Source organism: Arvicanthis niloticus, chromosome 1 (genome assembly GCF_011762505.2).
Source record: "Arvicanthis niloticus isolate mArvNil1 chromosome 1, mArvNil1.pat.X, whole genome shotgun sequence".
Classification (NCBI taxonomy): Eukaryota; Metazoa; Chordata; class Mammalia; order Rodentia; family Muridae; genus Arvicanthis; species Arvicanthis niloticus.
The window spans coordinates 120,902,337-120,924,602 of NC_047658.1; the positions used below are offsets into that span (position 1 = coordinate 120,902,337).

Sequence of the window (22,266 nt, forward strand, 5' to 3'; positions counted from 1 at the left end):
AGACAAAAGAGTTAAAAAGGTCTTACAGATCTTTCATTCTATTGTACTGCACTCAGTGGGTGTTGTTAATAGGCTGAAGTTTCAACCTGAAATAGGTCAGTGAATATCTCTATTTTATATCAGATATTGCCAAGAAGTTCAAACACTTGTCATCTCAGTAGCAAATTGATGTAGGTGAATAATAATGAGAAATGGCTGCCACAGAACTTTTTAGCAAGGTTGGATTATGTTTTCTTTTTTTTAAAAATTAAAACTTGACATAAAAGCTTTGTTAAGAAGCACTGGTGTTAAAATGCAACCAGTTTTGTCATTATCAGAATAAACTATACTTCATAGTATCCTTAACATCCCCTAGAAAGCAACCGAAGCAACACTTGGAGTCTGCCAAACACAAAGCAACAAGGCCTCTTCATATTAGAAGCGCTTCCCAACTTTTAACAAAGAGCAAATAGCAGCCTACAAAAGCTTCCCCAGGGCCATCTGTTCTCTTCATCTAGCAGCATCAGCTGGTTTACCCTTGCATGACTAACTCAGTACAACCAAGGAAGACCAGTTGCCTCCAGGAAGACAACTTTTAATTTCCTTCTTTACATACTTATTTTGAATATGATTACCTAGATTAAAAGGAAACAAGATTTTAAAAGCAAAGTATCCCTTTTATTATAATTTTTTTCTTTTACATAACTTTTAAACCTAGATCAAGTAACCACCTATCTCTCATCGCAGGAAAAGGGTCCTGCACATTTTAACAGGCAAATAGTTTTAGGAAATATAATTGCCCCATTACAATTTTCCGATTTTCTTGAGTATACTGGAAAATTGATAGACAGGAGGGACATTAGTCCTGCAGCAAGGCTGTACGATCTCACTTAGGTTGGTGGCAGACAGTTTATGTTCTTCCCCCAAACAGGTGCAAGGGAGGTCCAAGTGCTCTATGCTGATATTTTCTTTGCTCATTCCCAGGACTTCCAGCCAGTGTCTGACTAAACCGTGTAAACTGTGTTAGGGTCTAATTATGCAAAATACGCTAGCAATCCAAGCAAGGAGGGTGCATAACTCCCAGAAATACCGAGTAATTATCACTACTATATCTAAAAATTTAGAATTGCCAATTGAAGATAGAGGTGTGACTACTTAAAAGATAACAAAATATCAGTATGAAATTTCTATTTTCAAGATTAAAAGGACTCCTTAGAAGGACAACTAAATGAATGGCATGGGAAAAAAAGAAAATGGGAATGGGGCTTAGTTTGCTCATACAGACTTTTACTATGCTAGCACTAGCTCTCAAAAAGAAAAATATGAAGTTCATGAAAAATTTATTGCAAACTGCTAAAATAACTTATTGTCAACAGACAGCAGCTAAGATGATCCAGCCCCCTTTATACCCCATCCCACCCCCAATGAGAGGACAGGAAGTTTCTAAGTATTAGAACTAGTTACTTTTATGGGGAGGGAAGTACAGAAAAGAACATATTTTCCCACATCCCAGAAAAACGAGATGCTTACAATGCAGTTTGCTTTTCTGTGGGTGGCTCTATCTGATGAATAACCACTCTAATTTATGGAGACAATGTAAATAAAACAAAGGGTATATGTAGGACACAGATACTAGATGAACAGTATCAAGTGGAGCAACTTTGTTGCAGATCCATTTACAATTACTCTTACAGTATTTTCAAATCTATGCAATGTACCAAAGTCAACTGCAAACTCTGTGGGGCAGAAAAGCCTGTCTTCATGCCTTCTCTCCCCTCACATGGGAGGGATGGCTAAGTCTGCAACACTCTAGAGGAAACAATAATGTGTTTAGATTGTTCCTGTAGGTGTCTTTCTCCCTCCTCCCTGGTAACCCAAACACTGACATAGGTGGGTGTACAGTAAGCGTCTTTCAGAGATGACATTTTGTTATTCTCTTTTTGGGGAAAAAAACAATCAAGCGGAAAAAATTTGATAAACTCCACAGTTTTAGTGTTTGTGAAAAACAAGCTATTCCTTATTTTGTTCTCAGACTCTTATTTGTCCCAATAGTCATCATGTATTTCTGACAACAACTGGCCAAGTCTTCAATGGCTGATTCTGAAGTACACAGGGAAGAACTGCACTTCTAATTTTCAAATAATGAGTTCAATTAGGGTTTTAGTTTTCTGAGAGGTATAAGCATGTAAAAACACGATCCGTGTCTCCCAATGACAGTAATAAACAATCCACAAGGCATTAAAGTCTCTACTTGGAGGAAAATAGATAATTCCAGGGAAAGCCAAAAAACATTATCGTACAGATTTTCACTTTTGTTTTTGTCTATTGAAGCTTTCTCTCTTCTAAAGAGGACATAAGACAGAACAGTTTACTCTTAACCAAATCTCTAAAACTTTTAGATTTTGTTCCTTCATGAATAACAGGGTCTGGTCTTCCACTAACTGAGAGCTGGAATGACCAATAACAAAACAAAAACCAAAATCAAAACAAGGGGCCAGCAGGGATATATATGCAAAGAAATGGTGAAGATAAGAGAAGATAAATTCACAGAAGAAAATCTTTTGTGTGTGATTCAGACCTTGACCAACATTCCTCATCCCTTCAAAATTCTTGTATCTCGAATGCTCTTAAAATCTCAAAGAGCACACTAGTTACCACAAACCTATCAAACTTCCCTAAGGCTTCAAAAAAGCACTAGGCTACTGTAGTGATTCTGTTAGTGCTGAGGACCAGCTTTCTTTAAAGGCCACTGGAGAACTATGATTTTAGAGGCTGGCTGTGCTTCTTTAACTTCTAAGCCTTGCCTTCAAAGTACCTCTTGTAGGAAGGATCCCATGTCAGAATAATCTACTCTCCCAGCCCCACAAAACATAGCAACAAAGACCCTCCCCCCCAAAATCAGACTTTCCATTAATAAATAAGGAATCTCAGGTTCCACAACACAAAAACACACATGTTCAAAGTGCAAATTTCTGCCATTAGCCTGGGACTTTTCTCACTGACATAGAGCCCTATCTTACAGCCAGAAAGACTGTACAGAGGGCAGTCCCCTCTCTTGGGAGCCTGCTTCCAAGCAAGTGAGCACCATTAAGAGCATTATGGAGGTTCAGGCGTGGGGGGAACTGAGGTGCTGGGATCCACTGAAAGGGAGGGAGGTGGTCCCCATGTATCCTTCCTTCCCCAAACCCAGTGAGTAATGGAAGAGGGGTGAGAGATGTGTGCTGTTTTAACAGCATCCTGCCAAGGGGCCCTAAAGTGCCAAGTCAAGCTGCCAGCCTCCAGAAAATAGAATTATATAATATTTGAGGATAAGTGTTGGTTGTTGCAGTGGGGAGAAGCCAGAGCCATAGGGCAGTAGTAGAGGAGAAAAGATTTAGATGATAGTAATATACTATTATGAGTTCAAAGCTGATCCAGAGCACATCAGAGTTATAGGTTGGAAAAAAAGAGATCTGCCAATGAGCAGGAAGTCTGCTGCTGGCTAGAACCTAGTATGTTGCTGCTTTTTTATCAACCTTTCTGGTAAAGGCTACATCAATATTTTAAGGATGAGGAAAAGGAGTTCAGGGAATGGGGATGGGGTGTGTGTGTGTGTGTGTGTGTTGTGATCCACAATGCAAAGAGCAGGCCCTTCAGTTATTTTACTAGATTTTTAAATGCTTTAAATTTTTTTTGTCCTTTTTATCTTTTAAATACAAAGTCTGCACTGCCCCAGTGCCCAAAGTCTTCCTTTGCACTAGGGTCCAGTAGTAGAGTCTGTATCTTCAATCAGAACCTCTGTGGTAGCACCGAGTATATCCGAGTTCATGACCAGCCCTTCAGTGCCCCCACTGCTGCCACTTCCCACAAAGATCTTCCCGTCAGCCATAAGGCTCACCCGTTCTGTCCCACTGCAGTATGACTTTGACATCCCTTCAGCTTCTAGCAGTAGGCACTCTCCAGATGTTGAGTTTCCCAAGGGCTCAGGAAGAAGAGGAAGCCCCTGACCATCTGCAGGTTGTGTCAGGGGCTCTGGGTTAGTGCCCAAGATATCTGTGCTGGTGATGAGGGCGCCCGCATTGGCTGCCAGAGCTTCTGCAATCAGCACCTCAGGGTGGCTTTTTGCTTTGTGTGCCACTACACTGTCCTTCTTCTCAAATTTTTTGCCACAGATATTGCAAGAAAACTGGTAGAAGGAGTCTGCATCATGTTTCTTCATGTGCCAATTAAGAGATGCTTTTTGTCGACAAGTAAATCCACAAATCTCACATCTAAAGGAAATCCAAAAGTAAAGCAGATTAAGCAGAGAATCTTAAATCAAGGGCCAGGTGAAACTGAAAAACTTATATATCCAGACAATACTTATGAAGAATTAGAAAATCTAACTAGAAGAATTTTTTGTTTGTTTGTTTAAGAAACAACAAAATAAGCATGCTTCACTCCAGTGGATAGTCCTATCTATACTCAAGCACACAGGCAGCATAAATTACATTCATAAGGGGGTTGGGTTCAGTGGAAAGTGGTTAAGGAAGAATTCTCAAACTAATAAAAGTACATTTTAAAAGAACAGTAAAGCAACAAAGAATTCTCTAATAAATATCTAGTTTTTAATTTAGTAAAAGTAAATAGCAGTGTCAACTGAAATGTTTTGAAGGGACAAATCTATGTGAGATGATTGCACTTGTACCTAGATGTTCACTAGTAAGTAAATACTCACTGTAATGGCTTCTCGCCCGTATGAATCATCCGGTGTACTGCCAAGTTGTGGGAACTCTTGAAGGCCCGAGCACAATATTCACAGATATAATCCCTCTGGTCTAAGAAGAAAAGTAATGTGGTCAATGCTCTGTTAAGGCACCTGCTAAGTACTTTCTGCAGTTTGTAGGTGAGCAAGTCTTCTGGCAGTCACTCCACAGAACACAACACACTCTTTACAGTGAGAAAGTATTTTGAGAAAGCTAAATTTAACATCAAAAAATGTTTGATTATTATCCCACACATTAAGCAGCCTTTCTATACAACAAAGAGCAAAATAATGAATGGGACCATTCACAATAGCCTTAAAGAAACTAAAATATCTAGACATGGAGGTAAAAGACCCTGATGATGAAAACTAAGTATCTGAATAAAGACACTGAGAAATGCACTATAAAACAGAAAGCCCTGCCATGAGTATGGATTAGAATATTATGAAAATGACTGTTCTACTAAGACATTTATAGATGTAATGCAATCCAAATAAAAATGCCCTCGACGTTCTGTTCTTTATATAACCCTAAAAGACCCTAGATAGCCAAAGTAATCCTGAGCAAAAAAGAACAATACTTGAAGAATTACCATTCTGTATTTCAAAATAGATTTCAGAGCTACAGTAAAAAACAATGTGGTAGCAGCATAAAAATAGATATGTAGATTGATGGAATAAAAGACACAATCTAAACACATACACATAACTATAGTCACCTGATATTTGAAGATGTTCTGTTGTCTAGCATTATGTATAAAGCTTAATATAAGCTCTACTTTGAAAGAGAAACCTCAACTGAGAAAATGCCCCCAGTAGACTGGCTTGTGGGTAAGCCTGTAGTACACTTTCTTAATTAATGATTGATGTTGCAGGGCTCTCAATTCACTGCTAGCAGTGCCACCAGGCAGGTAGCCTCTGGGTTAGAAAGCATGCTGAGCAGGCCACTAAACAATGTCTACTATGGCATCTTCTTTAGTTCCTGCCCTGACTTCCTTTGATAGACTACAAAGTGGATGTAGAAGTAATAAGTCCTTTTCTCCCCAAGTTGTTTTGGGGCATGGTGTTTATTACAGCAGTAATACATTTTAATTAAAAAATTATTAAATTATATTTCATTATAAAATTTAATAATAAACAGATGCCAACACAAAAACAATGGAGACAGACAACATCTTCAAATGGTACTGGGAAAATTGGATGTCTCCTGAAATCAGACCTGTTTGTATCACCTTCTACAAAAATTAAACAAAAGTTTTCAAAAACTTCAATGTAAATCATAAAACACTAAAACTGCTAGAAGAAATGTAAGATATAGGTGTAGGAAAGGACTTTCCAAATATGATTCTGTCTGCCCAGGAATTAACAGTAAAAACTGACAAGTGACAAGCCTCATAAAAATCAAAAAGGTTTTGTACAGCTAAGACAACAACTGAGTAAAGAGGAATCTCATAGAACAGGCAAGCACCTATGCTGGGTATACACCTGACAGAGTATAGAGTATATACATCATTATCAGCGAGGGGAAAGACATATTTTTTTCAAAGAGAATTCTAAGTCTTATTGTCCAAGACTTAGGAGGAAAGAACACACGTAATTCTCAAGTACTATATACTATATACCAATTGGATATGGTATATATATTGGAATAGGTAACTCAATTTATGCTTAAAGCAGAATTTCATCAAGATTGTCTGTGGCTATAAATGAATAGAATTTGAGCCTATTCCATAACATTAATCAGCTTCTGTGTCTGAGTTATTTCTACAGAAATTTGCAAACAAGTTCAGTAACTAGATTTTAAGATCTCCACATATATAATATAATCATCTCAAGCTATTTAACAGTTAAAGCAAGCCTCCTTTATTGTTTAGGCTTTCTCATTAATATTCCTGAACAGCTATGATCGAGTTTCTATCTTTACTGACAAGTATTTACCTGCAGCAGAATTGATAAATTGTAGTTTTGTTAGTTCGTTACTAGATGGTCACTAACAAACTGCTTAATTGTGCTAAACTTCTGGGTTTCTTTGATCACAGTGTTATCGAGTAGATGGATTAACATGGCTGTATGTAAGTTTACAACTGACACAGAATATATGTTAAGTTAAAGATCAATATTCCCATTACACCCCCCTCAAAAAAAAAAAAAACAAAGTCAAAGAATAAATGTTCTAAAGCTCTAGCTGATCATACTCTGTAATATTCATGTCTGTTGGCTTAAAATATTTATTTTTGCATGTGTATGGTACATACAAAGGACTGAAGTTGAAGTTAGGTGTCTTCTGGGATCACTCTCCACCTCATTCTTTGAGCCAGGATTGCTTGTGAAACCCAGAAAGCACTGATTTCAGCTAGCCAGTCAGATTGCCCTAGAAATACTATCTATTTCCCAAGTACTAGGATTACAGGCAGCCACCATGCCCAACTGGCTCTTACATGAGTTCTAGGGTATCTGATCTCTCTGGCCCTCCTTCTTTCAGGGCAAGTGCTTAACCCTAATAAGGCTATTTAAGACCAGAATATCAGTGTCAATTATAATACTTGGGAGACTGTATCAGGACTGTTTGTTGGGAGCTTGAGGCCAGTTTGGTCTATACAGTGAGTTCCAAGCCAGCTAGGACCTCTTAATGAGACTCTACATCTTTTCTATCTCCACCATTTGAAACAGGTTCTATGTATATAGTCCAATCTGGCTGGGAACTCAAACTCCTGCTTCAGTTTTACCAGTGCTGTGATTATAAAATGTGTGACCAAGCCCAATTCAAAAATGTCATATTTAAATTTTTATGTTTATATTTTGTTAAAATTTATTTTCATAACTTTCTCCTTAGGTTGACAACTAGGTTAAGAAGACCAGCACTAGAAAATCTTACTTTATTATCAGTCTATATACCCAAGTGCAGTTTGCTTAGCTATTTGGTAAACCTCTTACTTAGAAATGTACCTGTATGATGCTTCGCATGTCGCAAGAGTTGTTTCTGGAGCCTGAAGAGTCGTCCACAGGAGGGATGGGGACATACATATTTTTTTTTCAGCAAATGCTGGTATTTAATGTGGTGCTAAAATAGCAAAAGCAAAGGAAAAAGGGGGGAAAAAAGTAAGTTTTCTCTACCCTTTTTTTTTTTTTGCTAAGTAAAGAAAAAGTAGAAGAGAAAACTCCTAGCCCGCTCTTGTCACTCACTAACAATGTCATCTTGGATGTACATTCCAAGTTCCAGTTTTCATTTGTAAAATAAAAACATAGCAATGGGTATGTCAAATGGCATATTACATGTCCCAAACAAAAAATAGTGTAATTACAATTACTGTAGTAGAATCATAATCCAAAAGTAAGCCATAGTCTTATACTTGTCTGCTAAAGACTAACAGCCATTTCCTAAGCAACATTTCACTATTTCACATCCCTATTTCATGCCAGACTTATAATCAGAAACCCAACCAGTTAAAGAAATATCTATTAAGTTAAGAAAAAAAGTATCAAAAAAAAAAATCTTCCATTTTGTATTATCTCAAAGAAATTACTAGTTTGAATGCTATAATCATTAATATATATTATCCTAACATATATTAAAGCTAAAATCTATTATTCTGTGTCTGTATGTATTGTCACAATAATCTGCTCTTCCATTTTAGAAATACTGTAACACTGTAAGAATCTAAATGTCTTGTACTTGGGTTCCGGTTTTTCAGCACTTTATTATTACTATTATTTAATAACATGTGCGAAGGTTTAAATGTATCCTCCAAAGTTCCTGTGTTGAAAACTCAAGTCTTCAATGCAATAATGCTGAGATATACTTAAGATATATTTATAATCCATTCCACAGATGGATTAAAATTTTTAACAAACTGAACTCAGTTCCTTATTTTCTCCTCATGCTTCCTTCTTGTTCCTCAGCCTTGCACACTGAGAAGCCCCCTTTCCAGATGCTGGTGCCACATTCTTAAGACTTGTAAAGAATTCAGAATCAAAAGCCAATAAATTTGTCCTTTATATTGCTAGTCTCTGGTATTCTATCAGTACAAATAGAATAGGGACAACGTATATATAATTTTATACTTAGGCACATTTTTCCTTGTATTTTATGTCAGTGTTTACAAATCCTACACAAAGAAAATTTACTGACCTGCAAATAGCGAGGGTGAGCAAGAACAGTCCCACATCCTTCCATCTCACAACGGACATACTGGATTGGAGGCTTTTTTCTAATGCCAGAATGTCAGAAGAGTTAGCAACACAAGTAGTATTCTATATATACTGTGATAATAGATAATAGGTTTCACAAAATTTGAACACAAGTAATCAAACTGCCCAATGTTTGATGGTTTAAAAACCATCAAACAATAAGTTAGCAAGCTAATAAGACGTAAAAAGCACTAAGAATTTCAGATAATTCAGCATCATGTAATGAAAATGAAAACACACCATCTGTGTGCATCATGAAACTAGGTAACCACATTTGTAAAATTTTAAAGACGCTACACCCCGGTTTAGGAAAATCAATCAAATACCTAGCACCAGACCCAAGTCTCACCTCCTTTTGGGTAACCGTGGACTTTTGTCATCTTTTCGCCTTCTCCCTCTCCTGTAATTTAAGAAAGAGTAGTTGACTAAATATTCTAGATGAAAAGGCATATTCTAAGATTGAAGTAACAGGTGGCAGACACCAAGGATAACCAACAATACAAAAAAAAAACAAACACATCTGGCTGGCCATCAAGCCACATTTACTCTGAGGTAATTTCATTCCTTTTTTTTTTCCCCATTCTTACTATTATTTTGGAGTAAACTAGGCATTACTATGGAATATCTGGATAAATTTCAATGTTTTTACTTGAAAATTAGTTATAGTAAAAAGTTCATCATGTAAATGTAATTAATTTAAAAAGGCAATCAGGAAGAAAATAAAGCACTTAAACTTATTTCTGCAACAAAGTGTGTGATTAAGATTTGTGCATCATTTAACCTATTAGTTTTTTAGAACACACACACTTGAGATACTGTTCTGGTTTTCTCTACTGCTCATTTGGGTTTATGTTTTTTAGAGAGGGTCTCATTTTGTAGCCATGGCTAGTCTGGAATTATATGTAGACTAGGTTGACTTCATCATACTCCTACATAGAGATATCTGCTTGTCCCCACCTTCCAAATGCTTGGATTAAATGCAAGTGCCCCATGCCTGGAAATATGTGGATGTATGTGTGCGTGCACGCATGTGCGCGCATCTGTCTACTAGTGGCTTTGATTGGTAGATTTCCACTTTTAGTAGAAACTGCCTACTTACTTCCTAGGAGGCTCCTCATCTTCCCTAATTTCATTCTCTTCTTCTTTAACCTCTACTTCTACTTCCACTTTAATTTCTTTCTTTTCTTTCTCTTCTTTCACCTTCCCTGATTTCCTCCGTGGCTTTGGGGTCTCCCTGAAAACAGAAAAATATTTCAACACAAATATTCTAACAAAGGCTTCATTAAAGGTAGTCTATAATAGGATAAAGCTTAGGTTTTATCATCTCATTATTCTGAAGCTGTGATTCTCAGCTTACAAACCACAATTTTATACCAATTGTATACCCCTGTCCTATAGCAAGGATGTGTGTATGCATATATACATGCATACACATGTGTGTGTGCCTCCATGGATAAATATTGCTCTATACTGGCTAGTTTTATATCAGCTTGATGTTATAACTATCTGAAAAGAGAGAGCCTCTGTTGTGAAAATATCTCCACAAGATTGGTCTGCAGGGAGATTTTTTTAACTACTGATTCATGGAGGAGAATCCAGCCCACTGTGGTTGGGACTAAACCTAGGCTCGTGGTCCTGGGTTCTCTAAGGGGGCAGGCTGAGCAAAGCAGTAAGCAGTGCCCTACCATTGCCTATGCATTAGCACTTGTCTTGAGGTCATATCCCCATTAGAATTTTTGTCTTGACTTTCTTCAATGATAGACAATAGACGTGGAAAAGTAAGGCAAATAAGCCCTTTCCTCTCCAACTTGCTTTTGGTGATGATGTTTCACCATAGCAATAGTAACCCAAAATAAGACAGGCTGAAAACATAAAAATCAAGTTTCTCTATAATTACAAGGAAAAATAAGATATAAGCAAAACAATTATAAGCATTCCAGAAAACCTTACTAAAACATGCACATATCGACTAAAAAGTATAGTTCATAATATTAAAAGTTCAATAGATCAAACAGAGGGATATATTAGAAAGATGTTATAACTCTAAAACATTCATTTAAATTATTTGTATATTTACTTGATCATACAACAAAAACAACAGTGTATTCTTTATGTATCTTTTCACTGGTGAGTACAGTAAAATTTCAAACATGCCTTTCAAGGTGGGGCTTGTAAGTCTCATCTCTTGGGTCATCTTTGAATGGTATTTCCTCTTCACTGATTAACATTTCTTCCTCCTCCTCTTCCTCATCACTACTACAAATAAGCAAACAAAAATGATAAATTCTGATTTCAAAAATTGTTTAATAGGACTGAGTTAGAATACTTACACATAGCCAAAAATTCACATACCTAAAATTTTTATCCTTATGATCTGGTTGGACTACAATCTAAGTTACTTTACTACAAGTAATACTTAGAGCTCAAAGCTTACAAAAAAAAAAAATGATATAACATTTTTAAATAAAAATGAGAGGTAATTGTTCAATGGAACCAAGATTCAGAGAATTGACTTTGTAATTCTACATCTGATAATGTGTTACATCACACAATAATTAACCAAAATTAAATTACCAAAGTACTATGAAAGGCACTCAGCAAGACATTATTTTATATTGGTGCCCAACATACCCACAGATTACTCAAGATGCTTTTGGAACTAGGAAACTAAAAGTTTTACATTTTAAGGTCCATTCAAGATCAAATGTGGAATAGTAAGTATGACAACTTAAAACAAGTTAGTTTCAGTAACAGCTAAAAAATTCTATTAAATAGAATTTGTCCTAATCATTTGATACAACAAAGTATTCAAAGATGTAAGTAGGAAATAAACTTTATACCTAATGCCACCGGGAGACTGATGTTCTTCTGGAACGTCTAGAAAATTAAAACAAGTTTTATTGAGACACTTGCATAGGCAAAGATTTAAGTAAACTTTCTGTATGAAGCAGTTTTATAAATGGAGTCTATCTACAATTTCTAGAACAAATTCTACCCACATTATTACCTGTTCCCCAAAATTAAGACATTTACATTTCAGATTAAAGAACCAATTAGGTATCTGAAGTAAGCCTAATGTATTTGCACCATACCATAATCAAGTTGATCTGTAATTGGTTCTGTCTTGCAGACGAGTTGCAATGAGCCAGTCTTGGACCTAGAGCTCCGAGTATTCTCACTGTCTCGAAGGCGAGAGACAGAGGTCCTGCTACTACTGCGCCAGCTCCGGCTAGGTCTAGTTGCAGTAATGGAAACTTCCTGAGGGAGGACAGAATCATCTTCTTTCTCTTCCTTGGGATCTAGATGAAAACATAATTCTTTTCAAGATTTTAGTTAACCAGTAACCATTCTTAAAAATCTAGTAAACTGTAAGCAGCAGCAACAGGAAAAAAAAAAAAAGAAAAAAAAATTGAATAGCCCCCATAGGCTCCTGTATTTGAATGCTTAGTTATTATCAAGTAGAACTATTAGTGTGCCCTTGCTGGAGTAGGTGTGGCCTTGTTGGATGAAATGTTTCACTGTGGGGCGGGCTTTGAGGGTTTCAAATGCTCAAGCCAGGCTTAGAATTTCTGTCTTTAAATCCGGATGTACCACTCTCAGCCCATTCTCCACCATCATGTCTGCCTGCATGACCTCCAATGCTCACAATGGACTAAACCTTTGAACCTGTAAGTAAGCCCCAGGTAAATGCTTCCTTTTATAAGAGTTGCCATGGTTATAGTGTTTTATCACATCAATAGTAACTCTATGACATGTGAGGTAGGTAGGATTCCAATAATCCATCATTCAGGGTAGTATAGAAGGATCATGAATTAAGACCAGCAAGATTTGTTTGTTTTTAAAAAAAAAAAAAAAAAAAAAAAAAAAAAAAAAAAAAACCAAGGACAACTGCCCACTAGAACTGAATGGTCAGTATATACTGCTGCTGAATAAACCACTTTGATTGCAAGACAAAAATGAGGTCGGAACTGAACTGGATGCTTTGCCCCTGCTGACTCAACTTTATAAGATTGAAATGTACTCTGCACAGTGCTAGAAACAGTCTTATTATTATTAACAGTCTCATCCAGTTTTGGACCCTGTGTTCTATAAAACTGATCTGCCAGGCAAGATGTACCCATTTCTATAAAATGGTACGACTGTTATGGGGTGATCAACTGTTTTCTGAACTGAATTTGAAGTTCATCCCTTAAGAGCAAATTTATGCTCAGGGAAAACCTGATCAAAACCCCTTAGCTGGTAGGGAACCAGGATAAGAAGGGAAACCTATTACTGTTTTTTTCCTAACCAGACATATCACATTGCTTTAATTTATGTTTACATTTACTGTTTGATGCTTTCTCAGCCTTGATTAGAGAAGCTTCTTTAATAGAGACCCTTAACTAATTAAAGTGCAAAGAATAAGTGACCGCTGAGTGCTTAGTCCTATGCAGAACATCTATGCTATCCACTCCAAGGCTCAGGGAATATTGTGGAAGGGAGGAAAGAATATAAGAGCCAGAAGATGGGAAACTGTGTGGTAAAATGCTATGTCTTGAATATGATATGGCTGTTGTATGTACTGATAAAAATCACAGCAATGGGGTCTTCAATTTAAGGTCTCACCTGTCTCTAAGACAGTTAAAGTTTGCTGAAACATACTGCCTTCTGACTTAGACACTTGGTAAAATGCCCTTGTACCAATGTTCATGCAAGCATACTAAGTACTAAAGCTTCAAATACTAGAACACTTATCCTGATGTTGTTACCCTAAGTAAAATATTTTTCATTGCCAAACAGTACCTTGTTTCATAAAAAATTTAATGCAAAACAGAGCCAAAAAATTGATTCATGGCATTCTAACCATTATCTCCACGTTAAATGAAGAAAGTGGTCTCAGAAAGAGAACCAGAACTAGAGGTAGCAAAAAGAATTACAATTCAAGATATGTCAACTACAGTGTTGCTAAAAATTATGTAAAAGGAATTTCCTAACAGGAATGCCTTTCCTTGATGCTAAATCTTACTAACATTCACACCATGAATTTAAATTCACCTGTACAGTAAACTCATAGTTAAATGTAGTTCCAGGTTTTAAAATATGTAAATAACAAAAGGCTCAATTCATTTATAATGTCATCAACATAGCAATGTAGTATCATGTCTTATATATCATTCTGATAACTATACAAATGTATGACAAAGCTTCATGAAAACATAAACTCCAACAAACATGTTACAATGTTAAAAATGCCAATTCTACTAGATTTTAAGGCCTAGAATAATCTTTGTAAACAGTGCTTTGTACTCAGAGGCCAATGGTAGCAAGAGTGTGACTAGGATGGTTATAAAAACAGTGTTGGAGCGCTTCCTGTAAGCGGCGAAAGGTGACCCATGAAGATGGTTCGCTACTCTCTTGACCTAGAAAACCCCACGAAATCTTGTAAATCGCGAGGCTCAAACCTTCGTGTTCACTTTAAGAACACGTGGGAAACTGCTCAGGCCATCAAGGGCATGCACATCCGCAAAGCTACCAAGTACCTGAAGGATGTCACTTTAAAAAAGCAATGTGTGCCCTTCCGTCGGTATAATGGTGGAGTTGGTAGGTGTGCCCAGGCGAAATAGTGGGGCTGGACTCAGGGACGGTGGCCAAAGAAGAGCTCAGAGTTTTTGCTGCACATGCTTAAAAACGCAGAGAGTAATGCTGAGCTTAAGGGTTTAGATGTAGATTCTCTAGTCGTTGAACACATCCAGGTGAACAAGGCACTTAAGATGCGCCGACGAAACTACAGGGCTCATGGCTGGATTAATCCATGATTAATACATGAGCTCCCCCTGCCACACTGAGATGATCCTCACTGAGAAGGAGCAGATTGTTCCAAAGCCAGAAGAGGAGGTTGCACAGAAGAAAAAGATATCCCAGAAGAAACTGAAGAAACAAAAGCTCATGGCACGGGAATAAATTCAGCATAAAATAAATGCAGATAAAAGTAAAAAAAACAAAACAAAACAAAAAACAGTGTTGGAGAGAATGAAGTAACTAGAACCCTTGTACAATGTAAGCAGACATAACAATGCTGAGCCTTCAGAAGTGACTGAATCATGAGCTCCAACTTCAGTAGATTAATCCACAAATGAACTCATAGCTAAGTGGTCTGTTAGGAAGTAGGCCTTCCTCCTGACTGCCATAGAGCCATTCTCCTTTACTCTAATAACAAAGCAGCAGTCTACAGAATGTGAAAAGATTTTTTTTTTACCAACTATATCTGACAGAGGATTAATATCCTAAAATATAAAGAAATCAAGAAACCTGGTATCCAAAAAAGACAAAAAACAACAACAACAAAAAAATTAATCCTGTTAAAACTCAAAACAAAATAAAACAAATACTACTTTCAACACATGAGGTATAGATCTAAACAGAATTCTCAACAGAGGAAACCCAAATGGCAGAGAAACAAAAGTTCAACATCTTTAGCCATCTGAGAAATGCAAATCAAAGCTACTTTGGGATTCCATTTTACACCTGTAAGAATGACAATAATTTAAGCTTCTCAAATTGGTAAGGATGTGGAGTGAGAGGAATACTTCTCCATCGCTAGTAGATGAAAAGCAATATGGTGGATGCTCAGAAAATTGGGAATCTATCTACCTCAAGATCTAGCTTATATCCCTAGTTGGCACACACCCAAAAGATACTGCATCCTACCACAAGAACACTTGTTCAATCGTATTCACTGCTGCTCTATTCATAACAGCCATAAACTGGAAACAATCTAGAAATCCCTCAATAGAGGAACGGATAAAGAAAGTGTGGTATATTTACACCACCAAGTATTTCACAGCTGTTAAAAAGAACGACATTATGAATTTTGCAGATGGAATATCAACTAGAAATGCAAATGGCCAGAACTAAAAAAACAACCCATAGATCCCAAAAGATAAAGATTGTATGCATTCACATATATGTGGATATTAGCTGTTAAAATGGTAAGTATGCAGCAGTCCATAGACCCAGATAGGTTATGTCTAGGTGGGTACACATGGATCTCCCTGGAAGAGAGAAGTAGATTTTATGGGTGGACTGAGAGTGAGGCTGGGTGATGAGGACAAGATGGTAAGGTAGGAGGAGGAGGAGAGATGGGGTTGAGGATGGAAACTCAGGGAGGGATAGCTAGAATTACAGGGTATCTGAGTGGTGGTATGGAAACCTAATTCAGTGTAAACTTCCTAAAATATATGAAGGTGATCCTAATGAATTCTCCAAATAATGAAGAAGATGGAATCCCAGCTAGCTATTTCTTATTGCCAAAAAAGCTTTTAATACTGGGACTAGATTACATTCAGTTGCATTGTGGGTCAAAGGGGTCCCATGGAAATCCCTCCAAACAACCCAGGCTATTGACAAGACAATAGATGGCTCTCTTTGAACTGACAGCAAATCTCCATTGCTGAAAACAACTCCCACAAAACTTACTGAACATGGAGAGGGTGAGCTGGTGTCTACATAGAACCTTCACTTTTGTTTTAGTGTCTTTGGTTTGTGAAGGTATTATGTAGACTACCAAAAGAGAAATGCAAACACCAACCTAGCCATAAAACTACTGACTTACAATCTGTCCTGCCTTTAAAATTATGCTAGGGCAATGATGGCATAAAGCTATAGATAGCCCAAAGATGTAGCGTAAAACCAAATTGTTACTTTCCAAAAAAAAAAAAAAAAAAAAAAAAAAAAAAGAAAGTAATAATAAAATGACTCCTATAATTTCAGGCAGGAATCTAAATCTTAGGCTAGAACAAAGAAGTAGGCTCAGATATTTTGGTCATCCTGATAAGCCCTTAGAAACAGTGATCACAGGACTTTTGTTTATTGCCTTGCTTGTTCCTTGACTATTTGCATCTATTGTGTGGCTGCTAGCTCCTCAACCTAGAACTGACCTTAGTACTTGCATGTAATTAAAATGGTATAAAAGCAGACTGGGAAAAAAAAGGAGAAAAAAAAAAAAAAAAGGAAAGAAAAAGTAGCTGAAGACAGAGTGTTCCTTTCCCTGCAGTGCTCAGAGACCCTGGAAGACTATGTCGTGGCCCAGTACAGAGCTGTAGGATCTGGACCTAGTGTTCTGGCACAGTCTAAGTAATTTACTCCCCCCGCCCCGCACTCCCCCCCCCCCCACAGTCTTCTGGCACAGTCTATGTAACTCATCCCCAGCACACACGCATGGGCACACACGGGCACACACACACACACCAAGGATAAGAGCTACAAAATGTTTTTCCTGTGGTTTCTGTAGCATGTAGGCCCTGGCTACCAATGATCTCAACAACTGTGCCAGAGCCAGAGGTCTCAGGGTCAAGAAATCACAAAAGTAGGAGCCCCACTCACAGTACATGGGGGCGTTAGTACAGCAAAGAAGTATCTACAGACTAGCGAGGCCCAGTGGCCAGACATCTGGCCTGAATGTCTGTCCCACAGAACTGCCCCAGGACTTTTGCTTCCACCAACTCTTGAAAAGCCTCCAGTTTGTCTGCAACTGCATGGGACAGACACCTCAGATGATCTGGAAAACACCACTATCCTGCTGCCTTCCAGGGCTACAAAGGCTAGAGAACAAATGGCCTAGGTCAGGAACAAAAGCTGTTGGCAGTGGCAATAGGTGGATTCTACAAGCTCTAGTGTCAGTCTTGCCGCTCTTTATACAGAGCTCACTACTTAATCCAGCAGTTCTGAGGATACACAGTTCTCCCGTATCTGAAAGAGTCCCATCAACAACTGGGTATGGCTCTGCCATGACCCCAAAGAGACATATAGAATCTGTGAACACAAGCAGTCTCTGATTACACACAGAATATTCAGATGTACAGGGACACCATTCCCTCAGCCCAGCATATGCTAATGCTAAACAGAGCTGGGTGCTCTCCCTGGTAGAGATGGACTTATCACAAAGTGGCCACTGCTGTAACTCACCAGTAGCAGAGGTGTACTAACCCTATAGTCAGCATGTGACTTTACATGTTATATGTGGAATATTAACAAACACACCGCAGAGTGGAACTGAGCTATGTATATACTGCACCAAACCTGATTTCATTCTAAAAAAAAAAAGGCTCCTAATGATATTCTGCTGCTACAATCATGGATCAATGCCTCACTCAGCCATTATCAGAGAAGTTTCTTCCTATAGAATATAAAAAGGAATACAGAAACCCACAGCCAGACATTATACAGAGACAGATTTTGGAACACACAGTTTTAAACGGGATGTTTTCATCAAATTCCTCTCCTCAGAGCTCTGGGAACTAACTCCAAGGAAAAATCCGAAGCAGAAATAGTTCAAAAGCCAGAGGAGATGGAGGACACCAGGAGAATAAAGCCTTCTAAATCAAGCAAACAAAGCTCTTATGAATTCAGAGATTGAAAGTAGCAGCACAGACCTGACATGGATCTGTACCAGGTCCTCTGTATATATACTATAATATTCAGTTTAGTATTTTTATGAGACTCCTGAATGTGGGAATGAGTGGGTCTCTGATTCTTGTGACTTCCTGGGACTTTTTTTTACTTCTGTTGGATTGTCTTGTCCAATTTCCATGTGATGGTTTTTGTTTATTTTGTTATGTTTGGTTGTTATCTCTTAGAATCATGTTCTTTTTTTAATGAGAGACAGAAAGGGAATGGATTTGGATGGGAGGGGTATGGAGGAACTCGGAGGAGTAGAGAAGGTGAAACTGTAACCATGATATGCAATATGAGGAAAGGATCTATTTTTAATGGGGAAAATAATTGTGCCTAATTACAGGCCCAGAAACATAGACCAAAGGACAATAAATGCAAATCTTTGAAATAAGAAGCCAAAATAAATCTTTTCTTTTTGTATATTGTTTTCTTAGGCATTTTATCTTAGCAAAGACAAGTCCCATGTCAAAATGTGAAAACAAGGATTTAATCAAACAAATGTTTATATAGAAATGGTATAGTATCACAATTCACCATAGCTGAAATGTGTAAACAATCCAAATATCTATCAATCAACAAAGGCTTATACCTCTGTACTATGAGTTACTTTTGTGCCTACTGTTTAAAGTATCTGACAAAAGCAAGGGAGAAAAATGTACAGATTTCAGTCCATTATGGCAGAAAGATATGGCAGTAGATACATAATGCAGATTCTCATAGGGTGGACTGAAGAAATAGAGATTGCAGCTAGAACCTGGGATGGGTTAAATTTTTGAAGCCTGTTCCTAGTAACCTAATTATACTAGTCAGGCCTCATATAACCCCAAGCCTTCAAGATAGTGGGAGGTTAGGAACCAAACGATAAAAGCAAAAAAAAAAAAAAAAAAAAAAAGAAACAAAAAAGTGTGCTATGCAATAGATACTAGTCATATATTCTATGATTCTATTTATATGAAATATCCAGAAAAGGAAAATCTAGACAGAGAAAGTAGAAGTTACTTTTTTTGGATAGGGAATGGAATCAGGGTAGGAGAGAGAAGGAATTGCTCTTAGATGGTATAGTGGTTCTTTTTGGTAATAATGGAAACATCTAAAATTTAGATAGCAACCCATGGCTGTATAATAATGTCAATGTTCTAGTGCTTTAAAGAACTGTCATAACCATTGCAACTCATAAAAGAAAGCATTTAACTGGGCTTGCTGACATTCAGTGGTTTATTTAGTCTACTACTGTCATGATGGAAAGCATGCAGCATGCAGGTAGACATGGTGCTACAGAGGCAGCTCAGAGTTCTGTATCAGGATGAGCAAGCAGCACGACCTGGATTGGGCTTCTGAAACCCCAAAGTCCACCCCAAGTAACATACTTACCCGCAAAAGCCACACCTACTTCAACAAGACCACATATCCCAATCCTTTCAAATAGTACTGTTCCCTATGAGCCTATGGGGGCCATTGGCATTTCAAACTACCACATATACTGTCAAGGAATTTACGTTCTACATTTTTTACTATACAATTACCACTTCACTACACAAAGAGAACAGATTTGGCAATAGGATACACACATTATCATAAATAATTATGACCAAACAGGAAAAGAGCCAAGTTTCATTCTATTAAAAGTTTAATAGCAGGAAGTCACAGTAGCTAAGACAATTCGACAAGAATGGTTAATGCTATAAAGACAAGATACTATTATCAAGAATAATACTTTTTCTAATTCTCTTAAGAAGCCAAGATGAAGCTAAATAAAATTCCAGCAATTGCAGCCATTTGGTCATGATGAAATAAATATATTAGACAGGGTAACCCAGTATTTGGTCCTCTACCTCTCAGGTTATCCATTTATCCAATTAAGGCCGAGAAAAGTCAAATATACCTAATATCTGGTTCTTAGCTGAAACAGGCTGTGTTTAGTTGGGTTAGAAGTTAGTGTAATATCTCATATCTTAATTTTATCTTTCTGAGAACTAGCAAACCTCAAATACCTGCCTAGTGCCAGCAATTATTTTTTCCATTTCTCTAAATTTAGCTCACATAAACATGCCAAATAATTGTGTCATATCTTTATATTCCAAGGAAAGAAAATCAAGTAACTAATTTCCTCAATGTTCACACTTGGAAGTTATGGAGGTCACTATGAAAGAGTACAGAAAAGTCCAGAGTCCAAATCCTTCTTACTGTATGTATCTGTTACCTAACCACTGAAAAGGAGAGGTCAATGTAAACTTCCTTCAGATTTGATAATTTACATCTAGACAAGGGCCTAGGCCAAGATTATCTACGTAATGCAGTGACTTATGAGAAAATTTACCAAAGCTAACTTAATCTAAAGGTACACATGACATTTATTTATCAAAACAGAAATAACTTTTTTTGTGAACACAAACTAAGAGAAAATGTGGTAAATATAAGAAATTAAATGACACAGTCTTGTCCAGGTTCATGTAGTCTCCCCTGCTTCCTCAGGCAGGGTTTCATGTAACCTAGGCTAGTCTTAGATTGGTATTTGTAGTCGAGGAAGACTGTCTGATCCTTGTGCTCCCACTTTCTGAGTGTTAAAATTTAGGTGAGCAATACCATACTTTAGGGAGCTAGGAAATGAACTCTGGAAAGTCTTCCAGAGTGCAAGGGAAGCTACCAATTGAGATAAATCTCAAGTCAAATGGTTCATGTATTTAAAAAAGTTAACTACACTATATGTGTTTATAAATGTTAACATTTAAATTAGACTGTTCTATTTTTCTGTTTATTACTATTCAGTTCATAAACTAGCCTATAAAGCATAGAAAGAAAAGTATAAATTTAATATACTAATACTTTAGGTGATATTAAAAGCTTAGAATAAAACAACCATTACTTTTGACCCTCCAGTACTGACATTAGGTAAATTAGCTTTGTTTCTTAAAATGTATCACAAGACTGGTTTTGCTTTCTCTTTAAGCAGCAGCTTTTATATTTGTGTTCACTTAATGGCCTCTTTACCTGACAATTAGCTCAGTGTTTAATAAATATGCCTGGACTCCAAAGGATAAATAATAGCTAGATGTTAGAACAACACAAAGTAAGGGTGCATAAGTACCCAAAGAAAGAAGTAAAAAGTCAGACCAAAATGACTTAAGACTTGACGGCCATCACATTAAGAAGATCCTGGCAGAATCTGGATTTTATCTTAAGAATTATGGAAAGAATTCAAGTAGGTAAGTGGCATGACTGAATTTTCTGCTTCCCCACTCCACTTTTTTTCTTTGAGATAGGTTATCATATAATCCAGTTGGCTTTAACTTGCTATGTAGCTAAGGTGGATTTGAACTCCTGATCTTCCTGACTCTGCCTTTCAAGTGCTGGATTACAAGTGTGCTTATCACATCTGATTTCAGATTTGCAGATCTGCATGTTTATACAGAAGCAGGGCTTGATGGCATTCTTATAATCCCCTTAGTAGTCTAAAGCAGAAAGATCACAAAAATTTGAGGTCAGACTAGGCTAAGACCTTGTTTCAAAAAAAGATGTATTCTAATTGAAGAGGGTACAGTGACCTAGGTTTGGGGACAGTTAGGGGAGGGCATGGAGAGGGAAAATGGGCAACAGAAATGATCATATCCCATTGTATATTTCATGAAATTCTCAATAAAAAATTATTTTTTAAAAGCAGAATAAGGAGACTAGCAATGAAATAGGTGATAACAGCTTGTGAAAGCATTAACACTGGAGAAGTAAAAAGTCTACAAAGGCAGAGAATCTTAGTGATGAATTATACTATACTGTAAATGTGATAGAACCGAGATATTTTTGTAGTGGTACTTTCCCTTTTACAAAGCTACTCTAAGGTTGTCATGCAATGATGCTTGTCTAGCCTCCATCTACAAGCAAGAGAACCTATAACTAAGCAACAGCTGCTATATATGCCAGATGGCCCTTTCCAAAGTTATCTGATTTCA

At 37.2% G+C, this 22,266-nt stretch overlaps 1 protein-coding gene across 7 annotated transcripts in view; it reads right to left on the reverse strand.

Moving 5' to 3' along the window:
• Positions 1–635: 635 nt before the first annotated feature.
• Positions 636–22,266, reverse strand: part of Zfp91 (ZFP91 zinc finger protein, atypical E3 ubiquitin ligase) — a 32,384-nt gene continuing 10,753 nt past the window's right edge. For 2 of the 7 annotated variants that reach the window (XM_034520260.2, XM_034520244.2), the window contains exons 3-11: positions 11,983–12,189; positions 11,731–11,767; positions 11,045–11,146; positions 9,990–10,124; positions 9,240–9,290; positions 8,832–8,910; positions 7,649–7,763; positions 4,676–4,775; positions 636–4,229 (exon numbers count right to left, since the gene is read on the reverse strand). In XM_034520260.2, coding sequence (XP_034376151.1) covers positions 3,716–4,229; positions 4,676–4,775; positions 7,649–7,763; positions 8,832–8,910; positions 9,240–9,290; positions 9,990–10,124; positions 11,045–11,146; positions 11,731–11,767; positions 11,983–12,189 — 1,340 coding nt within the window. In that variant the 3' untranslated portion in view covers positions 636–3,715. Of the gene's footprint in view, positions 4,230–4,675; positions 4,776–7,648; positions 7,764–8,831; positions 8,911–9,239; positions 9,291–9,989; positions 10,125–11,040; positions 11,147–11,730; positions 11,768–11,982; positions 12,208–22,266 lie in introns of all 7 variants that reach the window. The other 5 variants (XM_076918065.1, XM_034520227.2, XM_034520235.2 and 2 more) reach the window with 4 other exon arrangements.